A 16,596-nucleotide genomic window follows, 5' to 3' on the forward strand; every position below is an offset into this window, starting at 1 on the left:
TTGTACGGCGTGAATCTCCTTCCTGTTTTGTGTGACAATAGCAAATGGAAATGTCACAAAATGTGTTTCTGTATGAAACCCAGAGACCAGAATTTTTGAAATACAAAGATATTTGGCCAACTCTCTTCTGCAAATAATGAGAAACACTCCCCATAAAACCAGTCAAGAAAGGATAAAAACATCTCCAACACATTATCTCATATAAGCTACATTAATATATTGAGTCCTATTTTTTTCATTTTTCAATGAGATAAACTAATTGTGATTCAGAAATTTAACTTAGCAGAAAAGGTACAAAAAAGAGAGCTACTTCCTAAAAAAATAATCAAATGTTATACAGTAGGAAGAATGTGTTACAGACAAAACAAAAACAAAACAAAACAAAAAAAAACACAACAACTTCCTAACACCTGTTACTTTCTCCTTTGTGTACACTCCAGATTTAAGTGGAAGTTTACCTGTTCTGCCCTGGGGTAGCAGGAGGTGAGAAAAAAAACTCACTCAATGGAAACTTACCTCTAAAAATCTTGAAAACACTTTTGAAATTAAAATACAGTGTCATTTTTATGGCACACAAGGAAATGTAACAGATCAGGAGAAGACTTTGTGTATGTGGCATCGCAGATGGATTGAAGGAAGGAAGGCAGGAGCTATTTCTCTCTGTGTCTGCCTGTCTGTTTGTCTGTCTGTAAATATAAACATATATCTGGGGCCAGCGAGATAGCTCAGCAGTCTAAAGTGCCTGCGTAGGCAACTTTAGGCAAAGGAGCAGCGATCACATTTCAATCCCAGGCACCATATGCAATGGCAGTGCCGCCCCTAGGGTGGGCTGAGCTGGCCACAGAAATCAATCAAACAAACAAAAAACCAACCAAACAAAATAACATATATGAGTGCAACAAAACACAGAAAATCTAAGTCTTGAACACAAATACAGGAAGTAGCAATTTTGTTCCAAATGTTTTTTATGAAATGTATGTAGTTAAGCTGTGGTAGTTCAGGAAACAGACTACTCAGGTAAAAGTTATTATTAAATATCAATAATTTCAGCCATGTAAAACTGTGCAATTTCCCAACACAATAATATTCAATTAGCTATTGTGATCTATTCTCAAGCAATATATTGTGATATGTTCTTAAATGTGCTTCTGATCCCTGCTAATTGTTCTGAATTGAATAAAACTAGTAGCTTGACCACATGTCTGGTCAGAGTGTTTGTGTGAGCAATTATGATCTTTGAATCACTTGCTAAACAAGTAGTTTAGAAGTTTACTTCTATTTGTTTTCTTAATTTCAGAAAGCATAATGATACAGCCCTTAGAATTTATTTCTAACAAATCTTGTTGATGTTTAGAAGAATATTAATACTAAAAATAACTAAGATGTTTGTGGGATGAAAAATGAGACAGTTTCCATAGGATTGCTGTGAGTTCTGGTTACAGGAAAGAATGCAATTCCAAAAACCTACAGGTTGCACTTGAAAGTGACTTTCTGCTTCTAACTTGCTATTATTAAAATTGATATTTGCAGGACGCAAGCAGCCCATTTTCTCACATGGCACTTTCCACTGTGCAAAAAAGAAGTTTTTTATCATAGCAGAAAGACTATTCTACACTGTGCATCCTATCCTCCAAAGAGAGATTTTTATTGGATACACCTTAGTAACTTTGCAAAAGAACAACAAATCTTATATGAGCATGTCCCAAAAATTAGAATGGAGACTTCAGCATTGAAGATCTTTTGCATATACCAAGTAAAAACCTAGATTAGCTCTATTTCTCTTTCCTCTCCCTGTTATTCTTTTTCTTCACATTTCTTTAAAACCATGTTTCACATAAAATAATCCACAATCTGTCCATGATTGCATGTGCCCCAAGGAAGTACTTATTGGCTGTCAGAGGTGCAAAAATCCAACTTATTTGATGTTAATTTATACAAATGAAATATTCTTTCTTGTACGTAAAAAGCAATTGTCAGATGAATGTTTAAAGAATGATAGGACAGATATCCCCAAGAGAAAAAGATTAACCAAAACTGGGGCTAGATGTTGACAGCCCTCTTGTGGGAACTTTAAGCCAGAAAATCCAACACAACTTCTCTTCTCAACGTGGAGGTCTATGATTTCCTGTGGTACCTATCGTAGCAGATATTTTGAGTGCGCTGAACAGTGGTACTCGTAAACTCCACAAACAATAGTGTAAATACCTTTAGAGAATCATTTGGGAAATTCTGTACTTCTCAAAGCTGCTAGAGAATGATGATATTAATAGTTGGATTCATGTATCTTTCCATTTCTGGATTTCCATCTTCATAGTTAATCTGAGCTTTTAGAGGTCTCTTTCAGATGAAATAATTCATTTACTTGCTTTGTATTCAATGTGAGTTGTTTCTCAGCTCTTACTATGAAGCACCACTCTGTAAAATAGGGGGTTATTTTGTTTTGTTTTGTTTGCAGAGCCGGGGATTGAACTCAGGCCCTTGAGCTTGCCAGGCAAGTGCTTACTCTACTGAGCCATCTCCTCGGCTCCAACTTTATTTCTTTATGATATATCGAGCATCTTGTTCTGATCCTGATGCATAGTGCATAGATTCCAGGAGCTTTCTTTCATGTCAAATTCAACTAAAGATTCTCTGGCTTTTCTTCTGTGTTTACTGCATGCAATGGAAAGATATTCAGGCTACTGGGAGTCCCATAACAGGCAAAGAAACTTCAGGATCTACTCCTGAGATATTTTCTTCAAATCATGACATCTGACAATTTACATGGTACATTAAATTCTAAAATCTAACAACCCATTCTCTTTCTTTTTCAAAGTATTTTTATCTGAATTACCAGTTAAACAGCCATGATAAAGCTTACCTCATCACACCAGGACCTGTGCATGTTTATCTTTTTTTTTTTTATTGGTACATGTTTATGGTACATAATGTTTACAATTCCTCTGGGGACTGGTATATGTACATAATACATTCCAGTTCTTCATGTTGCTATTTTTATTGATGTTGTTTGAGACAGAATCTCTCTGTAGAGCAAACTGACCTTAAGGTCATTATGTAGCCTACACTGACTTCAGACTGACCTGAGTTCACTATGTAGCCTATCATTGACTTACAGCAATCCTCCTGCCTCAGCCTCCTGAGTGCTGAGATTGTAAGCGTGAACCACTAAACTTGACCCAGTTCTTTTTCCCCCTTTTATCATCCCCTGCCCCTTACTTCATTCCTTCCCATCTATGCATACCTTGTACTCCTTATCTCTCTTTTTTCTTACGTATTTGCAGTACATAAAGCTTATTTATTGTAATAAGTTTAGGAATGTAGGAGGGATCTGTGGTCTAGCATTCTCCTAGTGGACAAAGAGTAGCAGCTAAAGTTGTACCTTTAAAATACAGACCAGAGTTTATGCAAATAATAAAGAATTAAATGAATTCTTATTGTATAAGTATGAATTCTTATTGTAATATTTATTAAATTTTTAAAAAAATCTATTCATCTATTTATTTGGTGTAGCGTATTACTACATAGTTCAGACTTGTAGTGATCCTCCTGTCTCAGCTTCCCCAAGAAGGACTATATAAAGAAGATGAGAGTCAGTGACACTTTTTGTTGGATTTTAGGAAAACTCTAAACCTTAATTACCTTATTTGGCGAACCATTTTAACTTACATATTCTCTTTTAATACTTAGGCATCTATAATATATCCAAATCAGTGTATTTCAAAATAAGAAAAGAAAATAATTTACTTTCTTTTACGATTTTTGTCTTAGTCTATTTAAGCTGCTTTTAAAATGCACCATGGATTAGGTGACCTCTACTCAAGAAAGTTTATTTCTCACAATTCACGAGGTTGAGAAGTCTGAAATCAACAAGGTCCGGTTCTGCTGACAGCCCTCTGTCACTGTTCAAACTCCTGACTTCTTGTGTCCACGCATGGCAGGAGGGGACTCACTAGTTCTCTGAGATCCTTTGGATAAGCAATCTAACAGTAAAATAAACAGGATAAAAGGGTGAAGGAGGAAGCTACCTACTACCGCTTGGGACTCATTTGGTGGTTAAAGCATTTTACTGACCACTGTGTTGCCTGAAATTTCTTAGTGTTCAGCCGCCCTGTAGTTATTTTTGCAAAGCAATAAAATACGTGTGATTTCTACAGTGACAGCTAGGGCTCTCTTGAGTTACCCGCAGTGGACTCTAAATTGTGTATTATTCTAAGTTCTTCCTTTTTCGCCGGGTTCTTTCCATTGTGCAGTCTGGTAAGGCTCTGACAGGTTTACCTCGGAACTTACTAAAGAAGGCACTTAAAGCCCCTTTTGTTCACTGTTACTACTCATCCCATAGTGCCTTTCAGAACTCGAAACTAAAAAGCAGAAAAATACCTGTATCTTCCATTTATAAATAATCAAAAGATGCTCTTCACCACCCTCCAAGTAGAGATATTTATTAGGATTTCATTTATTTGATGGTGTTATCACTGGTAACACTGATGTGTCATCTACCTTTGGCACCTACAGTGAAAAAGTGATGTATTCTTCATTTTTAGTTTTCACAACCACTTTTTGGATATAAGTAATGATAAATGATGCATATTTTAATGCAAAGAAGTTAAAAATTAAATGAATTCATCAATTAACACACTAATAGCAATACATAAATGATTAAGATATAATTCACTCCAATTTTGTAATTTGAAGAACATATATTTGAATAAGGGATTAACCAAACAACATTTTTTAAAAGTCAGCTTCCAAACATCACCATTTTCCCCACTATTTCTTCTAGTTTTCCTTCAAAACGATTAGCAGATACCAACCACATAGCCATGAAATGTGTTTCTGATTCTGATTTCAATAAGAATTACTGATTATATTGATTCTCTTCTACTCTGTTTTCTAGGAAATTTATCGTGCATGATTGTATGGCATGTCAGCAGTGAAATAATAAAATAAATAATTTTCAAAATTACCTGCGACATTTTTATGAAGATGACACAGGAAGTGATAAATAATTCTCAGGATATTTCTTAGCACTTTTAAGATTCAGAGCATGATATGGTATCTGGATTAAAATACTGTACACATCAGCAGAGCTATTTTAGAGTTAATCTCAGCATCTTATTGGTCTAAACATCAATTATTGTTCCCCGGTACAATGGCCTTTGTTCTTTTCATAATACGATCATTTCAGATTTGGTGTAACAAATGCTCTTCATTCTCAGGAATTTGCTCAGATCATTACTAATCCTTATCTGCCTCTGAGTTTCTAAATCCTTCCTATATTGTTCCAGCATCCACCCACTCTGGGAGTTGCAATATAGTGTAACTTTTTACTGTGTGGACAGAAGTCCATGGTTAGCTTTATTTGTACTTAAGTTTTTACTAAGTCAAGAGTTGCAATTTCATTTTACATGTTTTGTGACAAAGAACTTCTCATTGGCTAATTCTTGATGAAACTACTTGAAAATTATTGCTACAGGCTTCCTTATGTTTGCTGTTCTGTTTAAACCTTTGCTAAACAAAACACACCTTTCCTCTTTTTTTAGCCTTTGGACCTAATGTAAGGGATATCAATGTAATTTCTATTTAAAGACAAATAAGTAAAATATGGAGAAATAATTAATAGATATACCTCTCTCTACACACTTACTTATTTATCTACCTACATATATAATATATTTCATTGGTAGATTTGTATTTTATTTATTTGTTATGTATTTGATACAGGGTCTCACTATGCAGCTCAGACTCATAGTGATTCTTCTGTTTTCAGCTTCCGCAGTGCTAAGATTACAGGTGTGCATCACCTTTCCTGATCTCGGTGGCTGGCTCAGCGCCCCCAGGAGAGGGGCTGGCACAACCTGCGGTGCTAGAAATCAAACCCCTGCCCCTGTGTTTGCTTAGGCAGGCACTTAGTCCTCTGAGTTATCTTCCTGGTGCTTCATTGATCTATTTAGAACAAATGAGAAGATGTATATTCATATGCTTGCATGTACAATATTTGCAAAAACATATTACAATATTACAATGCTAACAATTCAAAGGTAGACTAGTAGGTCAGTTGATAAGAGTTTTTGCAATGTCCTTATACTAACATGACCTTATCTTGAAGGTAGAATGAATTTTTAGAGTATGAATAAGAAAATATGATCAGTAAAACTTTAGATCTAAGCTTAATAAATATCAATAAATAATGACTTTCCTGTACAATTACTAGGAGTACACTACAATCTGGATGACTTTCTTTAGTCTGCCTCCTGCAATAGGATTGCTTAAAAATTCCTTGGGATTTCCACTCAATACTGCTTTAATTCATCTCTCTTCTTTCTTATAAGATAATTGTCCCGTATGTGCTTTGCATTCCTTAAAACAAAAACCTTATTGAACACAAAGTTCTCCAGCCAGGGAACAGATTTTGGTCTCAAAAGCCAACAGTAGGAAGTGATGCAGAAATACAGCCTGTGTCACCCGGACACTATGAGTTCCTAAACAACAGCTGCTGTAGAAGCTAAATATCTTGGTTATTGTCTTACGTGAAAGGGTTTTCTTTATAGAGGAACTGATAACTCATCCACTTGAAAACAATGATTTAGAGAAGTTTAGTGTTGCAAATATATGAAAATATCTATTCTGAAGCGAAGGACATTTACTACATGGTGAATAACTTTCTGATTTTTATGGATGGAGACTAGTGGAATAAATACATTTTGAATAAAAAATGAAACAAATCAGTTAACGTTTAATTTTTGTCTTCCTTTTACACTTTTTTTCCTTTTTCTTTTTTCTTAACTTCTTATAACTTTTTTCTTTTACCAGTTTTTATGCATAATACTGATAATCTGTACAACTAATTTAAACACTACAGAATATGACAAATACTGCGAAATTCAAATTATTTTGTTTGAAATTCTGTATGATTTGTGTTTCTTTTCTTTATTTTTATTTGTATTTTTTGGTTCTTTGTTTGTTTTTGCAGTATTGGGGATTGTAGTCAGGACTTTGTGCTTGCCAGGCAAGAGCTTATTCCACTGAGATATCTCCTTGTCCTTTTATTTCTATTTTTTTTTATTCTCTTTAGGAATGTTTAATTGCCAAAGAAAACAACAACAACAACAACAACAACAACAAATGAAATAACTCTAACCATTACTGACCAAAACTAAATGAAACTTCAAAAACATAGTTCACTCATAAAAATTAGAAAACTAAGTTTTCCTTGAATAACCACGAATGAATGACATGTTGCCTTGTGCCATCTTACTTTGGGCCTGAGATTGTTGTTTTAAATTATATTTCATGGCAACTAGTAATTATCATAGGCTGTGTAATAAATATGATGGATTGTCCAATTAACTCTTCATCAACATCCGTTTTTGAAGATTCTACCTACTGAAACTGCTGGCAGTTTATGACCTCCATGTTGCATATGCAGCTAATTGCTCCTTGGACAATAATTACTAAGTTTCTTGTGGCTCATTCAGTCATTTTGTTTAACAAATGATGAGGCCACAGAGTTTCCCAATTCATTTGCCTTCACAACGATGACTCTCCCAGGATTACTAAAGGTCTGCTGTGGAATGTACGGATCATATCAACATTGAAGTAGTTTACAGATGCGTGTCTCTTTTGTAGGTTTTCCATCGACCGTCACACTGATCTGGAGAGGCAATTCAACATCAATGCCGATGATGGAAAGATAACGCTGGCAACGCCGCTTGACAGGGAACTGAGTGTGTGGCACAACATTACAATCATTGCAACTGAAATCAGTAAGTGTCTGGTTTGGTGCTTTTGCCTTCTGTGATTGGGTTCAATGGAAGCCTGCCCAGCAGGACATGGTCCCCATTTCTTTTCTTTCTTTTTTTTCTTCTTTTCCCATAATTTTATTGAGAAACAAATACCGTTGAGACAGTTTCAAATAAAATTGGTAGGACAGTTTCAATAATTAACACATTGCATACATTGTTCCTGGTGGTTAATTGCTGTACAGGATGTGGACTTGATATCCTATTTACAAACACCATCAGAACAAATCCCTCTATTCATTAAGAGAATGTAACTATATATCTTTCCTAACCACTTTGAATACACAAAAACAAAATGGACATTCATCTGTATCCCCTTTTTTTTTGGTTATGGTCCCCATTTCTGTTAGATATGTTGCTGATGAAACTTACCGTATAGCTAGCAAGAAGCTTTTGTTGAATATATCTGCTCAACATAAAGTAATATACATGGCAGTAAGTTAACAAAATGTTTTCAGGATATGTAAAGGGAAGCTATCTGTACCTTAATTCTTTTATATATTTTGTACATTAAATTAAACATATGATTTGAAGATAAATGAGAAAAGATTTAGAAACAGAATAGGTAAAAAAAGGTTAAATTGAACAATGGTACATTAAACATAAGTAGACACTAAGAGATATTATACAATATATACTGCATAAGAGAGTTTATTCAAGAGAGAAGCAATTGTTTACGTAATTAAATGCATCCCTAGCAATACCCATTTACATGTTGAAAATATAGAAGTAAACATGAAACTATCAATATACATCATTTTGGAAAGTATAGATTATGTCTGTAGGTTTTAATATATTCTACACAGTAATCATGCTCTATATAAATTCTATCAGCAATATAAATTTGATAAAATCTATGTATAAAAATTTATTATAAGGAAAGAGTCTTCCTAGTAATATTAAATAGGCATAGATTCTTTTTAATTAATGAAAAACACACGCTGGGTCTGAACCATACTTCAATGATGAAATTTATTGCTACACTGTCTCTGTAATCTTGGACTCTGACTCTGTTTATTATACAAAAACATGTTAAGGGGGAAGGGTATTCATTTTATGTCCAAGCAAGACAGATTTTGTACATTACCTTAATTTTTTTTTTTGTTCTAGAGGTAAGGTCTTCAAAGTTGTGCATCAATTCAGAGAGGTTAATACAATGTGGAAGAACTTGAGGGCTAAAGGGAGTCTGAATAAGGGCATAACAATCAGCATTAAGGAAATAGGGCTAAGGCTTAGAGGTAGAATGCTTTCCTAATATGTGCACAGCCCTGGGCTTTTTTCTTAGAACAGAAACAAAATTATCAGTAAGAAACTGCTGGGGATGCATAACATATGTAAGAGTGAGAAGATAATTGCAGGTGTATACCCTGAAATTCATTCTGTGTTCTCTGGTAGGTAATATGAGAACAGGCGAAGCACCTGAGGTATGTCGCTTTCTTGTCTGAGGAGCCGTTGAGATGCTCAGGAGGGGCACATCTTATTTCCAGATCTAAGGAGAACGTTCCATACGAAGCTTTCTAAAGTAGCTCGTTAATGTAAAGAAGTGCAGAGTTAAGGGTAGACATTGCGTCTCACTTGAGCGCAGGCAAAGATGCTGTGATTCATTTGATACATACTTCTAATCCTACCAAATTGACTCTAGATGGAAAGAGAGCAGGGAAATTTTGGCATTTTCTACCAAATATTGTTTGCTGTAGAAGTGATTTTCTCTTGTAACAGAAAAGAAACAAGCAAACAAAAAAATATCATGTTGAGATTTTAGTTTATTAGAAGTGTTAAATCCATTTAGAATGGAAAAGTCTTGAATTTCTTTTTATGATTTACAGTGTTGAAGGCCAGTTATCATTTTAAGCCTCTAAGAAAAACTGTATCTATTTATTAAGGCTTTCTAAAATGCTCAAGAGAACTACCATTTTCTATAAAATACATAGGCAATTTTAAAAGAATTTTCTCATACATTATAACAAAACAACCTAGAGAAACCTTACCCTTAACCCATGTACATATTTTTTATGAGACTGATGATTCCACTTATATATTTATCAAAGCTATTTCACAGTGAGCAATCATGTAGTCCAGACTAAAGAACAATAATAAATGAATACAAAGAACAGGGGCTTATATGTCAGGACAGGCCAGAAATAAAAAGCTTGTCTACATGGAATTAGGGGAAGATACAAAAGCAGATGTTCTAGAGCAATGAGCTCTTACCTCCTGAGAGGTGAGGCCGTTAAGCATAGTCAGAGAAGGCACCCATTTGCTCTTTTGTTGATTTTGTATTTATGAGAGCTTTTTCTTTCCAGCACTCATCTAATGACTAGGTTACAACAGGAAGTAAAATGGGCAAAACATCTGTTCTTCTTGGAGATTTCCTTCCAATGAGACCTGGAAGTAGCTCCTTATGAAAGAGAGTATTGAAATGTATTGACATTGTTGGAAAAGAAAGGCACAGGGTTAAAGAAAGAGATGATTAGAATTTAACAAATTCCATTTTGATGATGAGAATGAAAATGAAAAGAGGGACCACTTTGATGAACATTTTGCAGACATTAAACAAGTTTTTTTCAATGGGATGTTGTGGCACATACTTGTAAGCTAAGGTACTCCAGAAATGAGGCATAAAGACAAGCTCAAGGTTCAAGGTAGGTAATTAGGAAAGATTCTGTCTCACAAGAATAAAGGACCATTCGTATAGCTCAGTGGTTTGTACAGAATACCAGAAAAGAAAAAAAAAGAAACAAACAAACAAAAAAACACCTCATTAATATAAAAAAGCCTGCATGTATATTAGTAAAATATGTAATAAAATTATTTTGAAGTATTATTATTGCTTTACATTAAAAATAAATTATATAAGGTGCACCAGCTAAAATTATCATACTATGTTCATAGAAATTGCTCTAGTTAGCCACTGACAAAAGTCAGAGAGCTGACTCCATGAAGGTGACCATGCATTGGGTAGGTAGGTGCCCACACGGTGAACCTCAACTTTTTATTTAAACTTGAAATTAAAAACTCTGTAAATGATATAGGCACATTTTGATCAACAAACAAGTTTTATTTAGTTTTTATTCTTTTTTTTTAGTTTTTTAAAAATTATGTAAGTATTTATTTATTTATTTATTTTGGTACAGGGTCTTGATACACAGTTTGGACTCATAGTGAACCTCATAGGCTGGCACAGCTGGACCAGTATAGCATGTGGTACCGGGGATTGAACCCGGGTCCTCGCACTTGCTTAGGTCTCAAAGCCTTTACTTAGATTTTATATCTTAAGAAATGTTGAACATTTCTTATAAAATTGCCAATTGGATTGTTTTTGAATTTTTGTAGATAACTTTCTTATTACTAACAAAAATGAAAATATATAAGAGCTAAATTTTCTTTTTTTAACAGCTTTTAGTTGTTTATTAGAAAAAGAATGGGTTAAGTATGGCAGTAGAAGTAAATACATTAAAAAACATGCATAATGTCTAGGTCTAGGTGTGCTTATGAAGAAAAGGTGGGATAAAACACCAACCCTTGACATTAGCTTGCCAGTCTGTGGCTAAGCCATCTTAGAAGTGGGCCCCAGTCCAGCCACTATGTGAGGGAGCTGTCATAAAAGTGGGTCACCAAACCCAACACAGCCTTCAGATGAAGTCAGCTTCTAAACTGAAACCTCGAGAGCAACTCCAAGTCAGAACTATACACTTGCCTTAGTCACTTTCCTGATGCTGGGACACAATCCCTGGCTCAACAATCCAAGGTGAAGAGGTTCTATCTCTGGCTTGTGGCTCTAGTCTCTGGTCTGCAGGCTCCAAGGCATAAGTCAGATGTTAGAGTCACACAGCACAGGAAACAGTGGCTGCTCATCCAGCATGTAAGCAGAAAGCTCAGGAACAATCAGAGTGGGAAATGTACCCCTCCCCATCAATAGCCACATCCAACCAGGTCCTGCCTGCTTATAACACATCCAGCTACTGATCTCATCAATGACTAAATCCACTGAAGAGTATATCATCCCCATGAGCCAATCATTAACACATGCATGAAGCCTTGAGGTGAACACTTTAGCCGTAAACCTAATTTACCATTGCAATTTTTTTTTAATCTTGAATTCCCTTGAAGATTGCATGATGAAGACTAGATGTCCAGAAGTTTGTTACAGGGAGCTGGTGCGATGTTATGGATGGTCCTGCAATGACTGCAAGCACTCCCTGGAAGGGGATTGCAGAGGTCAAGCCATATCTCTTCGCAGTTGTAAGAGAGCTAAATTTTCACAACAAAATAAAAGTTGAGTTGAGCATAAACCTAGAAACTTTAAATGCATACAAAGTCATTTGTATTCTAGCTAATAAAAAGAAGTTGAACAGGATCACAGAGAACTAAACATAAAATGTAGAATTACTATGAAAAATCTTAGAAATTTGTTTTGACTTGCCTTGATTATTTAGGCCATCGTGTAATGTTTGTCTTACAAAGCCACAGATTATGTCTTGGAAAAAATTATTAAAAGGAGATTTATTGTGTTTGTCCAAGGTGAATATTAAAACTACCCAGGATCACAGAGCCTCATTGCAAGTTTCTAATAATGATAAAGAAATATTCACTCCAGAGAGAATATTTTAAAATGACTCTCTGAATACCGTCTCATCAGGCAAAATATTTAAACAAATGAAATTAAGCTAAAAAGTGGACTTGGGGGAGGCCACCTGTTATCTCTTAATGAGAATTGAGATGTTGTCCTTTATCCTCTTGGGTCAGACTTCCTTAAAAAAAGACTGAGGTTGTTCACCATGGGTATTCCCCAAGTATTTCAGTGGTAATAGATTCCCCCTCAGGTCTTGAGCAGGGACACATCTCAGCCCATGAACTGCAGTAGGATGCCAGTATAGCAAGGAGAGATTATGCTTCTCTGTAGTGTGTCTCTTCTAGAGACAAGCCTGTCCACTAAAACAATGCATGGCTGCTGTTTAAGGTGACGGTAGAGACTTCAGTTAAATCCTGCTGAGTGTGAGATCCTGAGCAAACTTTGCAGTCAATCCTGCCGTGCATTTCAACCTTATAGCATTCTAAATGTAGGTACTGCCATTGTGGGAAAACACCAGAGAATGAAGTCAAGACAAAGGTTAAGTAAGTTTTCCTGCATTCCATACAGAGCAGCACCAGGGTAGGTCTCTAGTGAGAGAAGTAGAGTTTTGTTTGAATGTAGAATATATGTTTGCATACACCTTCCATAGAATATTCTCTGAGGTCTTTCCTCCTCCTCCTTTTTCTCCTCCTACTCCTCTTTCTCCTCCTTCTTAGCTCTTGGCACCACAAATTAGTTTTTTTTTTTTCTGGGAAGAACAGAAGACTGGGGTAGAAAGAGGGTAGAGGACAAGAGAGATCCACTTTAGTAGGCTCAATCTCTCCCATTATGCAATTTGCAAACAACTGCGGGGTCTTACCTAAAACTTAACCAGATATTTGGAAATTTCGAACTGGAATTCTATCCCTATTTCAGAGGCAAACTAAGGCACATAGACTAAAAAATACACCGTAGTAGGTTTGAGGAGGGCTGTGTTTCTAAATAAAAACCATTAATCCTAATCACTGGGGCTGGGGAGATGGCTCAGTAGAATAAGCGCTTCCCTGGCAAGTGCAAGGACCTGAGTTCAATCCCTGGTTCTGAAAAAAAAAAAACTTCATCACTTAGATAATTGCTTCAAGCAAGCAAATGAACAAAAAGTAGTCCCAGACTTTATCTAAGACCTACTAAATCAGAATCTCAAATGCAGGGTTCAAAAATATACTTTCAAACTTTGCCTAGCTTTCTGCCCCTGCCTGAAACAGATAAACATTCACATTTATCACCCCTGGGCTGGTGAGATAGCTCAGTGGATGAAGCATCTGCTTAGGCAAGCACAGAGACCAGGGTTCCATCTCTAGTATCACACGCTGTGCCAGCCCCACCCCAGATGGTGGGGCATACCAGTGTTGGGGAGGCTGAAAAGAGAAGCACTAGAAGTCCAATCTGCTTAGACAGACCCTGTACCAAATACATATAGAAAGAAAAGAAAGAAAAGTAAAAACATTTATCAATCCCGGAAAAAGGAAAGAGAAATATTAAGGTGGTCTTTGTTCATTAAATATAAAATATTCTTCCTGTCCTGATCTTTTGAGATTTTACTAACCATTAAGCTGAGAGTTAAACTAAGGTTTCTCCAAGGACAGAACAAGAGCAGTATACACAGCTATTGAAGAGAGGCATGATATTAGGGGATGGTGCATAAATTATTGAACAGTGTTTAGAATAAGGTACAGTAGCATATTAAGGGCATTGAATGCCGATTATACAGTGTTCTTCACAGAAATCTTGATGATATGAAAGGAAAGTGAATAAAATTGGAGGAGTAGTAACTGCAAACAGGCATTGGACATTTACAGAAAGCACACTGCTATTGGTTACCTGAAAGTATTCAAACCAGGATGCATATAATTGCCCATTAAATTAATCTCTTTGAGTTAGGGATAATGCATTGCTCTGGCCTACTGCAGTGGGCTGTGCACAATATTGCAAATGAAGCTTTTCCCTAATGACGGTTAAATCTCCCAGGGAAAACACTAGTTTGATAGCACTTAAGGAATGTTTCTTCCTGGCGTGAGGCCCAGTTTCCAGAATAATTGCTGTGTCTAAACCAAGCTACTTAGAAAAATATATATCTTTATAGGTTTCTCAGTGTGTGGAAGAGTCTTGGATTCTGAAGTTGAATGGAATTACAGAGCTGGCCATATCTTGGCATTTAACCTTGAGCACTTTATTTCTGTTTTGCATTCGCAGTGTTTTCACTTGTGAGATGAAAATAAGAATTTTTATCTTTAAATTCCTTGAATATAGTAAGAACTGAATTAAAAGTAATAGCACAGTAACTCTTAGCATGAAATACATGTACAGTCTTTAGAAATGCTTTCCAAACTGTTTATATTCTTATTGTTGGCCCAGCGCTTACCTGGGATTTTGCATAACTGCATCACTTAAAGTCATTTAAGTCATCTGTTAGTTCTTTTTCTCCACACAGCAAATGCGGTGGTAACCAAAGCCTGTGTGGGTGCTAGGCACAGTTGTGTTTCAGCATTTCACAGGAAATGTTTGTTCATTGACTTTTCTGTGGCCCTTACTTTGGGCAAAGCATTCTGAACCGAGGCTATGGAGAGGCCTTCAAAATGGTGCAGTCATATGGTTACCAGCTTGAAGACCTGATTGGACTAAGGCCTTCAGCTATCACAGCAAGAACTTGTTCAAAATACCTGTATATTCCATGTATTCCCTATGGCTAACCGGATGCAGAGTGCCATTCAGGTGACTACACTCACAGAGTAGAGGGAGAGGAGATGCAGACAAGTTATTGACCCCTTTCATACTTTGCACAGAAGGGAGATGATGCTAAGATCATAATGGGACAGTGAAACTCAGGTGCAGGAAGCCTTAACGAGCTGAAAATACCTGGGAGCCGGCAGCACTGTGTGACTGATATGCCTGCCTCAGAATGCAGTCGCAGTGAAGTTCCTGTCAAGATCCTCCCACTCAGGCAGGGGGAATAGTGCTGTGCCATGGACAGCTGCATTCAGAGCTCAGAGCAATGATAAATATAACAAAAGCACACAGAAAAGGTGTGAGAAACTCTGTCTGTGGGAGAGGTGTGGGCACTCAACGCACACTGCCCTTGGAGAAGAATTGGACTTTGGGCCCTTCCAGGACTAAGAAGATAGCCAATCAGAGAGGACAATGCATGTAGTTCAGCACAGAGCCCATGTCAACTTCATTTTAATCCTGTGAATCACTTTCCACCTAATAATCTGGCTACCTTAATTCATTGCATATTGACATGAAAATTTTTCTCTGCTTTCCTCTTTCTTCTGCCAACATTCTAGCCATTTCTTCTTGCAACTTCTTCATATTTTTTTACACCTCCTTACTCTTCTAGTCTACTTAGAAATCATATACCCCATGTAGGAAGACAATATAGATTTCAACCATGCTGAACATCAGTTTAATTTATCACACCATGGTTGTAACTTGAAAAAGAGTTACCTTGAAAGAAGCTCCTGTCTCTGAGTTTTCCCATTTTCTTTTTATAAAACATGTTCCACAAAGCTTCAACTGTACCTTTAATCATAAGTGTCTCAGTTACTTTTCTATTTGCCAGAATAAAATACCCACCTTCCACAATTAAGGAAGGAAAGTTTCATTTAGCACAAAGTTAGAGGAAAATTCTGTACATATTCAGCTGGTTCCAAGGCAAAGTGGCTCATGGCAGAGGGCAGCAGTTCATGGTGGTGGAAAACAGCAAGAGTAAAAGAGAGGAGCATTGGCAGTAGCAGAAGAGGCAGAGGCAGGGAGCAAGCCTCTCTCCCTTCCTTATACTGCATTCAGGCTATCTGCCTCAGGCTGGGTGTAGCACTCACGCCAGTAATCCCAGCAGCACTCACAGCTCAAATCCCAGCATTGGATCATGAATTAATCACAACTTCTTGAAGTCCACCCCATGACTGCACAAGGCTTTGGGGAGATACGTAAACACGAACTGTAACATTAAGCAAAAGATAGAAAAGAGGTAAGAAGCAAACATCAGAACCATAATTTGGGGTATAAATTATAACAAACTGACCACTAATAGCACCAGGGCACTGGAGAGGTTCTATATATCTGAATATACTAGAAAAGTAAGGTGATACTTGGTTTATTTATATTTACACTCTTGCTTCTCCTTAGCCATGGGGAAACCACAAGAATTGGGGAGGAATATACAGGTATTCACCTTGAAATTCTTTT

At 36.4% G+C, this 16,596-nt stretch overlaps 1 protein-coding gene across 1 annotated transcript in view; it reads left to right on the forward strand.

The window, feature by feature from the left end:
* Cdh8 (cadherin 8) overlaps positions 1–16,596 on the forward strand; it is a 415,681-nt gene that overhangs the window by 269,890 nt on the left and 129,195 nt on the right. The window contains 2 exon segments of the mRNA XM_004625918.2: positions 7,627–7,763; positions 8,981–8,983. Of these exon segments, the coding sequence (XP_004625975.1) occupies positions 7,627–7,763; positions 8,981–8,983 (140 nt within the window).

This window comes from Octodon degus, unplaced genomic scaffold (assembly GCF_000260255.1).
Source record: "Octodon degus isolate 3935 unplaced genomic scaffold, OctDeg1.0 scaffold00011, whole genome shotgun sequence".
Classification (NCBI taxonomy): domain Eukaryota; kingdom Metazoa; phylum Chordata; class Mammalia; order Rodentia; family Octodontidae; genus Octodon; species Octodon degus.